At 38.6% G+C, this 17,691-nt stretch overlaps 1 protein-coding gene across 4 annotated transcripts in view; it reads left to right on the forward strand.

Moving 5' to 3' along the window:
• The window catches only part of UPF2 (UPF2 regulator of nonsense mediated mRNA decay), a gene marked incomplete at its 3' end in the record, with an annotated part of 62,130 nt that overhangs the window by 490 nt on the left and 43,949 nt on the right, over positions 1-17,691 (forward strand). For 2 of the 4 annotated variants that reach the window (XM_084517707.1, XM_084517706.1), the window contains exons 2-6: positions 4,890-5,269; positions 6,290-7,069; positions 11,809-11,969; positions 12,945-13,142; positions 14,987-15,136. In XM_084517707.1, coding sequence (XP_084373833.1) covers positions 4,908-5,269; positions 6,290-7,069; positions 11,809-11,969; positions 12,945-13,142; positions 14,987-15,136 — 1,651 coding nt within the window. In that variant the 5' untranslated portion in view covers positions 4,890-4,907. Of the gene's footprint in view, positions 1-1,042; positions 1,064-4,889; positions 5,270-6,289; positions 7,070-11,808; positions 11,970-12,944; positions 13,143-14,986; positions 15,137-17,083; positions 17,147-17,691 lie in introns of those variants that run through there. The other 2 variants (XM_084517705.1, XM_084517704.1) reach the window with 2 other exon arrangements.

The following is a 17,691-nucleotide window of genomic DNA, read 5'->3' on the forward strand; positions in this document are numbered from 1 at the left end:
GCGAAGGGGTTGGGGACGGCCCGAGGAGGAGGAGGAGGAAGAAGAAGAAGAAGAGGTGGGGGTGTAACGCCACAGCTGTTTTGTTGTCCCACGCGCACCGATTTGTCTTCACCCCCCCCCTTTTCCCCCTCCTCTTCCCCAAGGGCAGGGCAGCTCCGGCAGCGCAGCGCTGCTGGGGGAGGCGTGGAAGCGAAAGTAAAAGCGGCCCGGTCCCTGGTGGCACCGCAGCGCCTCAAAACTCCCATTTCCCAGCGCTGGGGTTGCTAACGCTGCTCGGCTCCTTCGCTCTCGGGTGCTTTTCGCGATGTTAGAACTGGGACTTGTTGCCTGCGTTGTGTGCCCCCCCTACCTAACAGCGTACCTAACGGAGGAATGTTTGTGGTCAGTTTAAATCCCGCTAGCAGCATGAAAAGCGTCAGAAAAATCTATTTGTTCCTTCTTAGTTTAGTAAAGTTGTGTCTTCTTCCCTCTATACTTGAGTAAGATTTAGGGTTGTGATGCTGCGGTGTGTGACTACGGGTTTTCACCGACCTGAGAGGATTTAGGGCATCAGGTGAAGGCGTTGGTGTTGATCCTTTTATTCTGAATGGTGGCTGCATTAGTGGTGCTGAATATCTCTTGTGAATGTTGTGTTTCCTTGAGGATAAGCAATTACATGGGCAATGTTTATGGGAAAGCATAAATGGAAAACTTTTTTTTATTGGTGAACTTTTACTTGTTTAAGTTTCTGAGCCTGGAGTGTTGTGAGCTGCTCCCATCAGTTTCTCAAATACTGAGATTCTTGTGAAAACAGCTAAGTAGAAATTCAGCTACAATTAAAAAAAACAAAAACAAAAACACAACTCCTAAATAAAATTAAGATTAGAGTGAGTTAATGTAGATCAAATAGTGAAAAAGGAGGCTTAGTATTTTTCTCTGGGAAAATAGCATCTGTAAATGATGGAACCGAGAAGATAATTCCAAAAAATTTAAATGTGATTACAGGAATGCAGTGCTGAAAGCCCAGAAGAGTATGGAGGCCTTGTCTCCTGTCTGTGCTCTCCGTGCTTTCTAATTTTCAGATGTGAGTGCTGGTTCCTCCTATTTATTGGCTTTTGAAGTTTGTGTCATTATCTTGTCTTTTCAACAGTACGTTCACAGAAGCATTGGGTACTAAACAAAAGTTTTAATCATTAAGTTTCTCTCAGAGTTGTCTTACTATTCCTTTAATCTGGACCAAGCTATGTGCAGCCTGTGGTAATGAGGCCTGGGCGAGCCTGCTTCCTATTTCCATTTCTCTCTGCTCCCCCAAATTTTTGAACCTTTAAACCAGTTTCAGCCAAATTGGGAGCTCTGAAGGTATAACATCACTACAGATCTTGTTAGAGCCAGTGACTGAGAAAAATAATTCAGTCTAAATTAACATTCTTGCTGAGGGAAGGGCTGTAGCATGCGCTCTGTGGACACCTCTGTGCTGTGCGCTGACCAGTGAAGCGGTCTGTGTATAGCTTGGAGGCAGCCGTTGTGCTGCCTGCCTCCTGCAATTAATTATTGGTAGGCTTAAATGAGCTGTCAGTACGACCAGAAGGGTTTGCAAGATAAGGAGCTGTACCTAGCAGGTAGTGAGGAGGATTGCAATGTGTGTACTGTGTGTTAGAGGACAGGATCTATCATAAAACCAACTGTTTTTTTGTCACTGGTGTTTGCCAGTGGGGTTAAAAGTGCTTCCTATCGCCTACTGAAATCACAGTGCTCCGTCCCTTTTCTTTTCAGCCCAGCTTTTTGTCTTGCTTTTATATAAGCAAATAGGACACGTATTTTAAAACAGAATTCTGAGATCCTAAAAGTAATAAGAGGATAAGTTCTGTAACGATTTCAGTGAGTGGATGTGATGTCAAACTTACATGTGTGTCTAGCTGGATACTTGGGATCTCCTCCAAATTTTAATTACCCTACTACCAACAGGTGGGAGACAAAGAGTATTGAAATTATGGTGTGCCTCTCCAACGTTTCTGTAATCAAACAATCCTTTTGCTCTCATTTGAAACTTAGCTCCTAATTCATTATCTTTGTTTAAAAACATAGCACTTTAAAAAATGTGCTACTCTCTTTGTGTGTTGTTTTGTAGTCTTCCTGGAGAAAAAGTTGAACACAGTTATTGGAGAGTCTTCATGCAATGTAGTAACAGTTGTAATCTTGCTAATAGTATGTTACAGCAATGTTTAAATGCTGAGAACTTCCCGTTTTTTTGGTGGTGGGAGAGAGATTAACTGTTTTGAACTGTTGGGAACTTCCAGTGTGGATTCATAGTGAGACAACAGTAATGAACTCTTGCTTAATGTGAGGTGTGTAGAGGATTCTCATCTCCCAGGTCAATCTGTAAAGAACAGCTCCCATTTAACCGGCCTGCAGAGCTGGAAAATTAGTCCCAACCTTTAATATGAAGCCTTTGGTACTGCTTGTGTTTTTTTCTTATTTTTTTTGGTGGTGTTTTAAGTATTGATTTTATAACAACACTGTTTTAAGATGATGTTTTTTTTTTTGAAATCGGAGTGGTTCAGAGATGCTGAGCTGTGTAACCTATTCGCTGTAGACAAGCATTTGGGAGCCAAATGTGCTGGTACTTGTGTAAGCTGTGCTGATTTGATCGGCCCTGCTTCCATAAATCAACCTCAGAAACATCTCTCTGCTGCCGCTGCTGCCAATTGCTGTCAAAGCGGCCAAATCCTGAGCAGGTTCTCTATTGCTGCGGTGTCGCTGCCCGCGCGTGACTATAATGTGGTTTTGCAACCAGTTTTTTCTTCAGAAGACACATACAAACATCAGAGAAAATGTAACCCATGTTTCCATACGGGATGGTTAGTGTATGAACTTATGCTACTGCTTTGTGTGTGTGGGGAGGGAATACGGACTGCTTAGAAAGAGAGACTTCCTTCAGTCTGGTGTCTATTTTATGTTATTTTCAACTCTTTTGGAATATAGTTATTGGAAACACTCTTAGTTGGGTTGAAATGCACGGGTCTCATCCATTTTGTTAAGTAGATACGGGGAGTATGGGAATCCACCTTATTTTCTTCTCCCAACCTGACTGAAATATAGTGAAGTCAAAGCAGGGTTGATAACTGGGCATTGTCTCATCACTCCTGTCTGTGTGAGCATTTAACTTCGAGGCATGTGAATATGTAAAAATGACGAATACATATTTGCAGAGCTGGGACCCTAGTTCTGCTCATACACAGATACTTTACGGCTGGCCTCCCGGTGTTCCAGGACCCAAAATTATTTGAGGGTTTAGGATTTATCAACAGATTGAAATGAAAGAGCTTGGAGATGAACAAAATAAAGCTGATGATAGATTTCTTTTTGAAGACAGGAATTTAGTGTGAAGTAAATCAGGCTGGGGTGGTTCTGTATTTGGTACTTGGCCTTGGGTTTGGTACTTGCAGGACTGTACGTGGGCACCACGTCCAGCTGCGGGCTCTCTGTGCCACCAAAGGTGTTGACACGCTGCAGCCAGCCCCAAGGATCGGCAGGAGACCAGGGCATGCAGGGAGAGCTGGGTCTGTAAGAAGAGAAGGGGAGCTCTTGTTACTGTCTGCAGCTACCTGGTGGGACAGAATGGAGAAGATGGAGCCAGGTTCTTCTTAAAGCTGTGTGGGAATAGGATGAGAAGAAGGGGACATGAATTGGGGCATAGGAAATTCAAGGATGATATTAAGAAAAGCTTTTCCAGTGTGGATGTTCGGTACGGAAGCAGGGGCCTGGAGGGGCCGTTGGCATCTCCGTTCTTGGAGCTGCTCCAAACTTAATGAGACACGTCCCTGATCTTGACCCCTTTTGAGCAGGGAGTTGAACTCGGTGACCTCTGGAGTTTCCTTCCAGTCTAAATTATTCTCTGTACTTTCTTGTTCAATGTATGTCGGGTTTTGGATCCTTTGCCAAATGCATCTATGGCTTAAAGTGCAAGAAACCCTAAAGATGATAAAGCTTCTGCAGATCATTTAGGGGAAAAAAGTAACAAGTAGAAACACAAATTAGAGCCTTTGCTAACTCCTGATAACTGTAGCCTTTCCGTTTTCATTTCCGTATGCCCTGGTGGCAGGGGGGCTCAGTCAGCACAGCGCTCTCCCAGCTGCTACTTGTGCTGTGCAGAAACTTGCAATGAGTGGGGATATCTTGGGAGGAGTGATGAAGGAGGGTAATGCAGTGATGCCTTTTCACCATGAGGACAGCCAAGCACTGGAGCAGATTGTCCAGCACGGCCTCCTTCCTGTGTGGATTGTAGGGCTGTAGTGGATAGAGCGTAGAGCAGTCTTGTCTGACCTCAGAATTGACCCTGCTTTGAGCAGGATGTTGGACCTCTTCAGGTCTCATCTGACCTGTGCTATCCTGTGATCCTAAATAGAGGTTTGGGAAGAGAGAGTGGTTTTAGATGTGTGGAATGTGAGATGCAGGTGCATGCTGATGAATCAAGTATTTTTATTTATGAACTCAGGGTACTTTGCCTTCATTGGTTTTGGATTTTTTTTCAAATTTTTTTTTCTTGTTATACTCCAAGACAATATGTTTCTCAGGCTGTAGAAACTTCAAATGTTTTTACTTCATGGTTTGTACTGAACACAACTTCACAGTACATTCAGATAACGATTGTAATAATTTAGATTTGGAAAGTATTGTTGTGTTTTCCATCTTATCTTGAGCTAAGCTTTATAATTTGGAAGGCTGTAATAAAGTGCTTAGTTCTTACCTTCATACGTGCATTCCATAGTTCCAGAAAACTTAGGTTAAGTCTGTAATTTATTCTGGTGTATTTTATTCTCACCTTTGTAAGAATTAACAGGCATGGGCAGGCTGTGAAAGTTGCTTTACTTATCAACAGCAAGTTAAAAGTACTTATTTTCTTTGTGCAGGTTTGCCCGGGTAACACAATGCCAGCTGAGCGCAAAAAGTCAGCAAGCATGGATGAAAAAGAATCTTCGTTAAATAATAAAGAAAAAGAATTTGGTGAAAGGCGACCAGTGAGCACCAGGGAGAAGCCAAAAGAAGATGTCAAGGTTGGAGTGAAGAGAGAGACTTTAAAGGTTCCCGAAGATAAAAAGAAAAAATTGGAAGAGGATAAAAGAAAAAAAGAAGACAAGGAGCGGAAGAAGAAAGATGATGATAAAGTGAAGGCAGAAGAAGAGCAAAAGAAGAAAGAAGAGGAGGAAAAAAAGAAACTTGAAGAGGAAGAGAAAAAGAAGCAAGAGGAGGAAGTGAAACGTCAGCAAGAAGAAGCAGCTGCTCAGCTGAAGTAAGTTGTGTTTTAATGGCTTAACTGTGCCAGGTGCTGTAGTCCTGCTATGAGGACTGGGGACAGAACTACAAAAAAATAACTGTTTGAGTTATAGGAAGTTGTGTGTGGTGTTATAAATTGTATGTGCCTGGGTGAGCATGCTTTGATTTTTTTATGAAGTTTTGAGTTTTCACCTTCTAACCTTTGTTACTTTGGTCTTTCGTATTGGTTCTTGATGGCGTTCTCCATGCAATTTCGTTTGAAAGCACCTGTGTGATATAATAGAGATGGAGAGGTGTTACTGTCTAAAATTGGGAATACAGGTTTTAAGAGTCCAAAACTGTGAGGAGAGCAAATGTGCTGTGAGTGGTGGCTGCAGTTTTTTTTTTTTTTTTTTACTTTGTCATAGTTGATTGATATCTGGATGGCAAACACGGAATGTAACCTAGCACTTCAGCACGTGATCTTACCAAGATAATGTTTCTCAGGGTGATACCAAAATGTATTACAGTGTTGAAGGTAGCATCTTTAGAACAAAAATCCAAGTTTCTGGACATTCTTGTGTGTAAAGTGTATCACTTTCGATGACGGAGGACAGTGTCATAGCCAAACTCTAGTTGGGGCAGATGTATTTCACCTCCTTAAAATTCTCTGTGTAATTCCAATAGTCTAGGAAGAAAAGATTCCCCTTTAACAATAAGCTGTTAATAGTTTTCTGTCCTCCCCTGTAATAGCTTTACCTCGGTCTGGAGTAAACAGAGTTTTATGTTTATATTTTGCAAGTCTGGTGGGATTAATGTGTTCTGCGTAGAGCTATTTTGTTTTGTAACACGTGGGACTTGTTTCTCGGAGCAGTAAACTTAAGCAGTGGTTCATGAAGCAGATGCTTTAGCTTTATAGGATTAACTTGATAAATACCAAAACGTAGTCTTAAAAGAAACTGAGTTGAGCATTACTGAAAGATTTTGAACTGGATAACCTGAAAGAAAGGCTCTGTAACAAAAGTTACTCTTTTTTTTTTTTTTTTTTTTCTCATAGAGAAAAAGAGGAAGCACATCAGCTCCATCAGGAGGCTTGGGAGCGCCATCAGGCAAGAAAAGAGCTTCGCAGCAAAAACCAGAATGCACCAGACAATCGCCCTGAGGAAAACTTCTTCAGCAGACTAGACTCCAGTCTGAAGAAGAACACAGCTTTTGTTAAGAAGCTAAAAACCATTACAGAGCAACAAAGGGACTCCTTGTCCCATGATTTTAATAGCCTGAATTTAAGCAAATACATTGCAGAAGCAGTAGCTTCTATTGTGGAAGCCAAACTGAAAATCTCGGATGTGAACTGCGCTGTGCACTTGTGTTCCCTCTTCCACCAGCGCTATGCTGATTTTGCTCCCTCGTTACTTCAGGCTTGGAAAAAACATTTTGAAGCAAGGAAAGAAGAGAAGACTCCCAACATTACTAAGTTGAGAACCGATTTGCGTTTCATTGCAGAGTTGACAATAGTTGGGATTTTCACTGACAAGGAAGGTTTGTCTTTAATCTATGAGCAGCTTAAAAATATTATTAACGCTGACCGAGAGTCCCACACTCATGTTTCTGTGGTTATCAGCTTTTGTCGGCACTGTGGAGATGACATTGCTGGTTTGGTACCAAGGAAAGTAAAAACTGTTGCAGAGAAGTTTAACTTGAGCTTTCCTCCTAGTGAGATAATTAGCCCAGAGAAACAACAGCCCTTCCAGAATTTGTTGAAGGAATACTTTACGTCTTTGACCAAACACCTGAAAAGGGACCACAGGGAGCTACAAAATATTGAAAGACAAAACAGGTGACATTTACATGTTGCTTTTCATTTATGGAGGAAAATATATTTCATTTATGAAATGCCTAGGCTTGTTGCAGTATCTGTCACCAAACAAGAGGCTGTTAGTGGTGTGTGGAAGATAATGACATATAAATTGTTAATTGAAATGTTGAGTTGAATATAAATTATTATGCTGTATACCCTAAAGTCTGAATTTCCTCTGAACACTTAAATGATCAAGCAAAAAAAACCAGACTCTATAAATATATTTAAAGATCATTGATGTTGACCTTGAGCTTTAATTCTCCTAACTCTATCTTTTTGGTGATGCTTCCATAGCGGCTTGAGAGTAATGCTTATTTACCAGCTGGTACAGTCTTTTCCAGTTGGCACAATCTGATTCCTCCCTTTCCACCCACACGTGTTTAACGGAGCATATGCCACAAAGTCTTTGGCTTGTTTACTCTTTTTTTAGCGTACCAGTCTCGTCAATGGTAATGAGTATGGAGGAAGGATGAGGTTGGATTGACAAGGTGTCCCTTACGCTCCGTGTGCAAATATTCTATATTAAGATGTTGAGGGCATAGTCAATTTGATTCAAATCCTCCTAAATGTGCATATGAAATAAATATTAAATTATTAAAATACTTAAATATTATTACATTAAACTAGTAAACATCATTACAGTTTAATATTTATATTATTTAAATATTAAATATTGAATGGTGTGAGTATACATACCTTTAAGATCTGAATAATTTCTATTACAAGCATATATGTTTAAGATAATTACCTGCTTTATTTTCTTAAAAGCATCATGAAATGTCATTATTGGAGCCAGCCTAAAGCCAATTGCTGGTCTTTGAACCTGGTAGTAGCTACATCCTTCTGGGAGCATTCCAGGTAGAAAGAAATGAAACCTGTGCAGATTCAAGTTTCAGTTAAAATGCTGATCATCAGCACAGAGCCAAACGTACATTTAGAATATGCTCAAACATTCCCAAATCAGAGCATTAAACTTCGTCCCGCTGTGCTGATAGGTGTTGTGCTGCAGTCCTGTCCGGTAACAGCTCAGTGTTGTATTTCATGGGAGCATAAACTGACTTTTGAGCTAGCATTATTTCTCCAAGTTCCTTATTATAAAGATATTAATGACTCAGCTGTTGTTATTTTTAATATAATCAGTATGAACTTTTATACTTTCACAACTATAATTGGTTCAGGTCACGTTGGTTCTGGTTAGGGTGAATGAATGAGCATTGCAGAGGCTTTATGAAAGGAATTTAAGTAGGGGAAAAAATGTTGAAAGATGTTAAGAAATAAGAGAGGAGCCCTGAGCAGGCTGGTGTGATCTCCTCATTGATCCTGCCTTGAACAGGAGATTCAGCTGGTGGCTTCTTAGTGTGCCTTCCACTCTGAATTACCCTACAAACTTAGGTGCCAAACTTTGCTTTGGTGAAAGAATGCGAAGAAGTATTATTTAACACTGGGTGAAAATTATTTCTCTCTCCCTGAAGTTTTAAACGTTTATTTTAGCTGCTTGAAAAAAAAGTCGGGGAATAAGTTTTAAGAAATGAGACATGGAAAAAAGCTTTCCTGCTGAATTTTATTCCCTTATGTTGTGTATAACATGCACTTGGCAGTTGTGTGCTATGGATTTGTAAGGCTTGAGGTCAAAGACAGAAATTTGGCTGGTAAGAAGCCTGGAAATGCTATAGAGATCTTCATAAATTGGATTTTTGAAAAATGATTGTGCTTTTTAAAGAGGCAATATTATTTAAAGAGGTTTTTCCAATACTATTGGAAAAAACAGCCCTCTGTGTATTGGAAACCCGATCCACTTTGCTGCCAACAACAGCTTTTAACAACTGTTAACCCAGAGCTGGTGAAGTGAAACGGGAGCAAGCTGTTCCCTCTTGTGCCCAGCAGCCAGTTGTAGGTTTAGGTTATGCTGTGTTGTCGGGTAAGCATCTCCTGAATCCACCTATCAGGAGGGGAACTGCCACTGTGAAATAATTCAAGCTGTGCAACCTCGTTGAGTTAATTGGGAATTAATATTCTACCCTGTGTCTGATGCATCACTTAGTTAAAATTAATATTATATATTAATATATTAAAGCAATAATGCTTTAATATATAACCATAAAGGTTTCTGTGAATGGGTAGTTAGGAAAACTGCTTTGAAGTGTGCTTTGGTAGAGCCTGACAGTTGTCTGGTTTCAGAGCTAAGAGCACGGCAAAGTCCGTGCAGGCTGTATCTGTGAAGGAAGGAGCCGGCTTGATTTGCCCAGTTCTAGTGGGAGTTCTCACAAGTGGTTGTTAGGCACGGAAGAAACTTCTTAAAACATGCTTAACCTAGACAGAAGACTGATGAACGATCCTCATGGTACTTTGCAAAATTCTAAGGAGACATAGATAAAGTACCTTCTGCTGTAATACTGATTGGATGCAAAAATGAATTGTACTTTTTAAAGATCAATTGATAGGCTTTAGCTTGAATTTGTTAACATTTGAGTGGGAAACTAGACTGCAGTTTTACTGTTACAGTGCTATGCTGTTTTTATAATAGCACAGGGTTTCAGTGTTCATGTTTAGGAGGCTATTGTTTTTATATATATAAATATTTAATATATATAATATATATATTATATATAATGATATTTTTATATAAAAATACTTAAATTTAAAATATACCTAATAGATAGCCATCTCCATGGAAAGGTTACATATTGGCACTTAACACACTTTCTTAATCCAAACTGAACTGCTGCGCTTCAGAAATTGTCCGTGTTAATTTTAACTTGATATTTTTTTTTCCTGTTCTCCTTTACAGAAGCAGGTAATCTACATTATAGAGGTGTGCCTTTGTAGGAGGGACAAGAGATAGAACTACTTCTGCTGTTACTGCTTCTTGTTCTTTAGCAAGACATCTGTGTTAGGTTACAGTTCCAAGGGGCACAAGGGATTTTCTTGCTCACACTATGAATGTACTGTTAACTAAGATGACTTTTGTTTACTCTTAACCTGCTACTAAAAACCCCAGGATGGATATCCCTGAATTTGCATTGCTTAGACTGTTAGACAATTTTTATAGTATAAAATGTTTGGGTCTGTTGGTAAGAATGTTATTTATTGCTTAATAAAAGGCTGATGCTAATGTTGTCATCGGCCTTCTGGGGCAAGCTTTGTGCTAGCAGAGATTGCCTTGTTCTGTATTTTTGGTTCAAACTCTTGAAAGTTCTTAAGATTTCTTGCTTAAAATCTATGGTATTTGGAATTCCTAGCTTCTCTAGGGATGCTACTGTGTAAGAGGCTTGTTATTTGTATTTCTTCTTGAAATTGACTTTAGAAATTTGTAACTCCAGTAGCCTGTTACTCAGTGTGCTTTTTGGCTGTATTTAATAAATTACATAAAATGGGCAGTAACTTACTGATGCTTATCAAAATTGCTTTATAGTCCCTGAGTTTCCAAGGAACTTGAAGGAAAAATGTTTTAAGGACTTTTGTGTTAGAAATTAAATGAGAAAATACAAGAACTTACATGTGGAGAAAAGCTGTGCTACTCCATAAAAGTTGGTTAAATTGAATTCAGATTTTGGTGTTTTCCAACATAATAGATAAACTTAGGTTACTTCCATGTCCTCAGTTCAGCAGTTGAAGTGAAGCAGAGCAACCGAATGCAACAGGGAATAAAAAGGAATCCTTTTAAGTTGAGGCAAAGACTTGCCTTTTGTCAGGTGGATTCGGTGAATTTTGTAAGATGTTAAGATTGGCAAATGCCTTTTGGGTGGTGTTTGTAAGTCAAGTAATAAGGAATGTTTAATAATTGCGGCTTCCTTAATTGAAAACAAACAATTGTTAGTTTCAGAAAGCTGCAGATGACCTTTGAGACTGTCTTAAAGTATGGTTGCTGCACACTATTTGGAATTTTAGGAGAACTTGTTTTATTTTATGCGCTACCCACCTGCCGTAGAAAGAGGCAGACAAAAGAAAATGCTTGCACATAATGCTCTTTTATTAAAAAAAAAAAAAAAAAAAAGTTTTGAACCATACTCTCTACTCTTTAAAAACAAATGAGACCATTTTTAAAGCAGGCATAAAGTGTTGAGTAATAGTGCTTATGCTCTTTCTAACAGAAGTTGCTTTTGAAAACAGATTTCAATTTGAAATTTGAGAGTTTGAGATTAGTATGGGCACTTCTTAGGAAAGAAATCAAAGAAAAGTGATAAAGCAGATCTTAATTTGGACTGATAGCTTTGAAATAACTTGGCTTGTTGGAGAAACTTATGGGCTTGCTTTCATGTACAGCTGTTTTGAGCCTCTTCCTGATGATCCCCCACTTCCTTATTTGAACAGAAAGGAATCGTATTGTTACAGGTGTAAAGCAACATTTATCCAGCTTTTTTGTTAGTCAAATGCTTTACTTTCCAGCACTATGCGCTCGTGTAGTACTCTTACAGCACAATCATATTTAAAAAAAAATAAATAAATTTTTTCATCAGTATCCAAAGAAAAGGCTACCTGAAGGCAGAACTTCTGTGACTGTGCTATGCTCAATTATATTGAACTCAATAATTCAGTATAGTTTGGGGGGAAAAAACAGCGTTGACCAAATTTTTGCTACGGCAGTCAAATCTGGGCTATGCACAGTTCTCGCAGAAGGAAGGTTAGCTTTGTGTAGTAGAGAAATTGGTAGAGGTTCAGCATAGCTTGAGTAGATTTTAAGAAAAAAGGTTGTCTTACTGTAAGTTTGATCTTTGTAGGCGCATCCTGCACTCCAAAGGAGAACTGAGTGAAGATCGGCACAAGCAGTATGAGGAGTTTGCAATGTCATATCAGAAGCTGTTGGCCAATTCTCAGTCTCTAGCTGATATTCTGGATGAGAATATGCCTGACCTTCCTCAAGATAAACCAACTCCTGAGGGTAGGCCATCTTTTACAGCAAGTAAACAAGATGCTGGACCTGGCTTGGATGTGGTGGGAAAGCTAACAAAACCCTTTTACTGATGTGTTCTTCCCCTTCATTTATTTTAATTTAGGTTTTCCCCCTTATGGATAGAAAGAAAGAAAGACTGTTTTTTTATTAAAGTAACATGCAACTGTGACGACTATATATGCTGTATAGTCACAGTAACTTCTCTAGATTGTTTCAGGTAATACAGGAATAAATGGAAAATCAAAATTGTTCCACTTAATATACTTTTTAAAATATTTAAATTATGGTATATTAGTTTTATAATCCAATATTTTTCTAAAATGAATTTGGAGTATATTTTGTGCAATGATGTTATGAGCAGGAACATAGTGTTATGCCAGGTAAGTCACTAGGTGGCTCTGACCTGCTGAAAACAGTGTTTAATTTACAAAGTTATTCAACACCTTAATGAATTTCAAGTTTTAGATTAAGAGATGATGTTGATATCATGAGTGTAACGTTTGTTTGAGATCACTCAAAGTGATCTTGAGCTTTAAAAAGCTGTATTTCTTGAATGCCTTTAACTTTAAAAGCAAGCTTTTTAAACTTTGTTCTTCGAATACAGTTGGGTACAGTTCATCATGCTCAGAGCAATTATCTTCTTAATTTGCTTGAAGTCTATTAACTGTCCTTTCTGATACCACTTAATGTGTCTATTGTCTGTACTTCATTTAACTTTTACTCAGGTATTGCCTTTTGTTTTTTTCTGTCAATACCCAATTTAAGAATTGAAGATAGCTTATTGATATATTCAAATTGGGTTATTAAAAGCACCTTAAAGTACACATTGCTGTATTAAAGAGAAAATAATGGCAGTAACAGGTTCTCATGTTTCTAAAAGTATTTTTAATCTTTAAAGGTGTCTCCTGTGCTAAGGTGAGAAGATTGCATAAATAACATTATTATGGTTTCACGTTTCTGCAGAACATGGACCTGGTATTGACATTTTCACACCAGGAAAGCCTGGAGAATATGACCTGGAAGGGGGTATTTGGGAAGATGAAGATGCTAGAAACTTCTATGAGAACCTCATCGACTTGAAGGCTTTTGTGCCTGCAATCTTGTTTAAAGATAATGAAAAATGTTCCCAGAGCAAGGATTCCAGCAAGGACGAATCAAGAGGTAGAATACTTTACTACAGAATACGTTTTATCACATCTAACAGAGGAGCCAAATAGATGCAAGTAATTAGTCTGTAATGAAATTTGTGGTCATTGGGACATTCCACCAGTTTGGATGAATTTTTAGGGAAGTGGCTATGTGGGATAGGTATTATCCAAGTTGAATGTAAGGACAAAAAAGTAAATATAATTTAAAATTAATGGAATTACAGGTTTTAAAGAATTGGTGATTAACCAACGTGAGTAAATATTAACTCTGTGTGAAATCTGAACGTTTACCACCTTTGAAAAATGTTAGTGAAAGAACAAAGTGAACACTAAATTGTTAATGATGGCAGTCTCGTTATTAAGTTGTATTAAAAGGACTGGATGATTCTTCACTTCTGATGAGACCCTAAGGTCTCAACTAGGCATTGATGAACTTCATTTATAATGGGATAAAAGTGATATTTGTGATCACTGGCTCAAAGCATAATAGAAGATGCACGTTTAGATAAGAGCACTGCTTTGGCATTGAGGAAGTAAACAAAGACACAGGCTATGTAGTTTTCTGATACATGTATGGTAGGTAGGTCAGTGAGTAGGAGTGGAATTTCAGCTTTCCAGCTCACAAGTGTCTTTGGAATTTCTGCTTTCTAAAAGTTCCCTGTGAGGGTAAAGAGTTGGAGTGGGTTGCCCAGGAAGACAGGAATCTGTTTCAAGAGATTTTCAAAACACCTAGAAAAAAAATCCCTGAGCAATTGGTTGAACACAGTATTCAAACCAACTGTGAGTAGAGGATTGAACTAGAGACCTCCTGAGGCCTATTCAAAAGTGAATTAAGTCTGTGACTTGAAATAGGTTGCCTGCTTTGAGTCTGCTATTTTTGTATCACCTTTGTTATTTCACATCTGTCATGGTTTTGTTTGAAAAGATTTTCAAGGTAAATAACATTAAAAAAAAATACTTCTTATGAAGCGTGATCTGCAAGTGATGCCTGAAGGAGGCCTGAAAGGATTGCAAAATGTTGGAGACAGTAGTCTTTTGGAAAAAGATTGGTCTAGTTTATTGTCCAAGAAAAATAATAGCTATTCCTTCCTGAATCTTCTAGAGATTCACAGATTTCCCTCACCTTCCCCACTCTCCCCTGCAGGAATAATGATTGTAAGATTAGTTGATCTTCTACATAGCACATCCATTTTTCAGTATTTTCTTGCGGTTCTGATTTGTGTGTTCCTTTTTAGGTTACTTTTTGTTGAGAAGCATAAGGAGAGAAGCACTTTCTCTCTTACCTTACTTTGTCAATTTTGTTATCAGGTGTGGTATGAAGAATATGCAGTGCAAACTCTAAGTTAGTCTGTACCTGTCTCTTTTTGAATAATGTTTGCACTGTATCCTCTGAAAACCCAGTGAATGAATACCGTCTTTCTATCTGACCTTGCCAGCATGCAAGATTGTTTTGCTTGTATTTTCCATGTGATGGTTTCACCTTTTTCCAAATTTTTTTGATTTAGATGGCTACGTTTCTAAGTATCTTGCTGTGTTTGAATGCATGTGTGTTGTCAACATGCATTCAGGTATAGTTCAGAACATATAAAAGCAGTAAAACTGCTGGCAGTTCCTATTAGAGCCCACTCTGGATAAATAATTGCAGTTTTCAAGCATGCAGGTAAAGCCAGATGAAGGATGCCAAAGCACTGAGACCTAGCAGATGAGATGTCATAGGCTCAAGAATTTTGTAGTCTTTTTAAAAGGAAATGGGGTAAGGAAGGCAGCACTAAAGAAACGTAGATTTACCAACATGAGGCTAACTGTATTCTAACCATGTCTGCGTGTATCTAAACATTTATTTCTACTTCTAAACAGATTCCAAAGATGCCAAAGATAATAAGGATGCACCTGGGAGTGAGGATTTGGAATTGGAGCTGGAGAATTTGGATATTAATGATGATCCCCTGGAATTAGACTGTGGCGATGAGGCGGAAGATCTTACAAAAAAGCTTCTTGATGAACAAGGTAAAAAGAATTGGTTTAGGTATTTTGTTGTTTCCTGACTCGTCTATAAAGCCTCACAAGCTCAAAGAAATGAGATAAAGCAGCTCTAGAGCTGGACTGTTTCAAACTCCTTCTGAGAGAAGAATGGTCAGCGTAATTCTGTATAATACTTTCTTAGTGTTTTCCTAAGCCATATCCTCTTCTTTGGAATCAATTTCTCTTCTGTTCTGCTCCTCTGAGTAGTCACACGATCAGCTTATTAAACTGGTTAAGATACTAAGTTTGTAATAAGCTGCAGGGCTTTCACCTTTAGTGAGTTATGATCTGGTCAAGGATCTCAAAACAGTGAGGAGCCTTGGTTCCAGCTTTCTAACAGGAAATACACAGATGGTCTCTTGGAATCAGTTCAGTGTTCCTGGAAGCAGTTCGTTCAGGATTGGTTGTAGCCTGCTAGGTAGCTCAAAAATACTGAGTCAGTGGAGATACAAAGGAATGTGGATGTTTCCATCTTGTCATTTTTGAAGGAAGTCTTGACAGGAGGATAAAGACTACCTCAAATGTAAAGACAAAGCCAAGTATGCGAGAGCGAGATGCTAGAAGTGTGGGAAGAAAAGCAGGAAGTGGGGGCAGAAATAGAAGATGCAGTCTTTGAATAGTTCCCAGAGGGTGCGGTGCTGGTTTGGGTATGTACAGTGGCACTGAAGGGACTGATGATGCTGTTGATTGCAACAAGAAAGCTGACACGTTTTGTCACATTAGAAGTATTAACCGTCAGTACTAGTTCCTGTTTTTAAAGAAGCAGTTGATTGAGCATTAAGCATACTCTCATCTGAAAGGTTAATCTAAAATGTCTTAGAACGAAAGTTATTTTTATCATTAAACAGAAAGAAAGTCTTTTACTTTCTTCCATGTGAAAGTAAGGTCATTTGGCTCACAATGTAGGCTTTTTCTTAGTGGAGAACTGCTGCTTTGTGATTGTCTTTGCTCATTAGTTTTCTTTCATGAAACATGGAAAATAAGCTTCCTTGCAAATCCTGTACCTTTGTCAAATTTCAGTTACTGACAAGTGGCTTCAGAGGTTTATGATGGAAAGGAAAATGTGACCACTGAATCCTTTTTCTGCTAGAAAACTGGGCTGAAAAGTTAGCAGCATATATTGTTACTCAAAACATGTAAAGAAGCAGTGATTTTTTTTTTTTTTTGTGGCATTCTGATGCTCTTAGTAGGTAGCACCAGATATACAGAATTGAGAGAAATCTGAACTTAGATGTTTCAAGCTCTGATGTTTCTATTTAGTGAGTAAGTAGATTTTTTTTCCATCTCTCCTGAGTAACATTTACTGAAGTTTGACATTAAGGAAAACTAGGTGTCCTTCAGCTACAAAATATAGCTCTACGTTTTCATATTTTGTGCATCTGTGTTTGAGTAAGTTAGTAATATTTTGTGGAAAGCCAGCAAAGAATGAAACCATTCTATTATGACACTATTAAAAATAAGTGTTCTTGGCTGAAGTGATAATCTTTGATTGTGGGTTTCATTGCTAAAGGCAATAAGCTAAATTAGAGGGGAAAAAATGAAGGAAAATAGGTTAAATAAGGTAGACAGTCCAGTCAGTTGATACTGTGTGTCTTTTGTTACTTCTGCATTTCCTTCTGGTGGCTAGCTTCTCTTCAGTCTTTTCTTCCATGCCCAAATACGAGGGAGATGAGGGGTTTTTCCAAAGCGTGCATTTTCCAAGCAAATTTGTCCTGGTCTAGCATCCTTCACAGCATTTCTATGCTTATTTCTGCACTTCTTTCCTGAAGTTGGGGTCTATTGTCAGCTAAATTTAAGATAATGACATGTAAGAGGGAAGTTGATGTTGCTAGTTGAAGAGGATTGTTTACCAGGAACTCAGGTAATGAATTTTGTTTCTCTATTGTGTTAACTTTGAGTGAATCTTAATTTTCTTATTTTCAATATGCTCAGGCAAGAGAGAGGGAGCAGATAGCACCGGAGCTGACAGTAGTGACGGAAAACAAGCTGAAAGAAGTGAGTTTTGAGGTTGTTCTTAAAAGAGAAGAGAAAATGGGGAAAAAATGAAGATGTGTGAATGGAGACAAAGATGTTAAGTGAGGAATGGCCTGGGTGGAAACCATCAAGTGTATTGGGAGCAGGGGCACTCTGGTGTTAATACATACAATCTAGCCTCAGTTTTTGTAAGGTTAGTCAGCAACAGAGAGAACATGTAGAAAGGTGAGTGCTAATTCTCAACCCTGTTACTTGCTACGCTATTAAGAGAGCTGGGAAAACTCCTATTGGAAGAGCAGGAATTAAAGCAATGTATATACACACACTCATTAAAACACCTTGTGGAACTGGATGACTTGTGAGACTACATTCTATGCACAATCTTAAAATGTGGTAATGAGAGACCGGAACTCATAGGATCAAAGTGAGAAACGAGCAGAACTCATTTTTTCATTAATTGCATACTTAGAATAGTTGTTTGCCCTAAAGAAGGAAGCCCTGACCTTTTCCTATCGCTGTCAAATTCTTGATTAATATTATTTCAGTCTTAAGTCATATTTAAGGTA

The sequence above is a fragment of the Aythya ferina genome (assembly GCF_964211825.1).
Source record: "Aythya ferina genome assembly, chromosome: 1".
Lineage (NCBI taxonomy): Eukaryota > Metazoa > Chordata > Aves > Anseriformes > Anatidae > Aythya > Aythya ferina.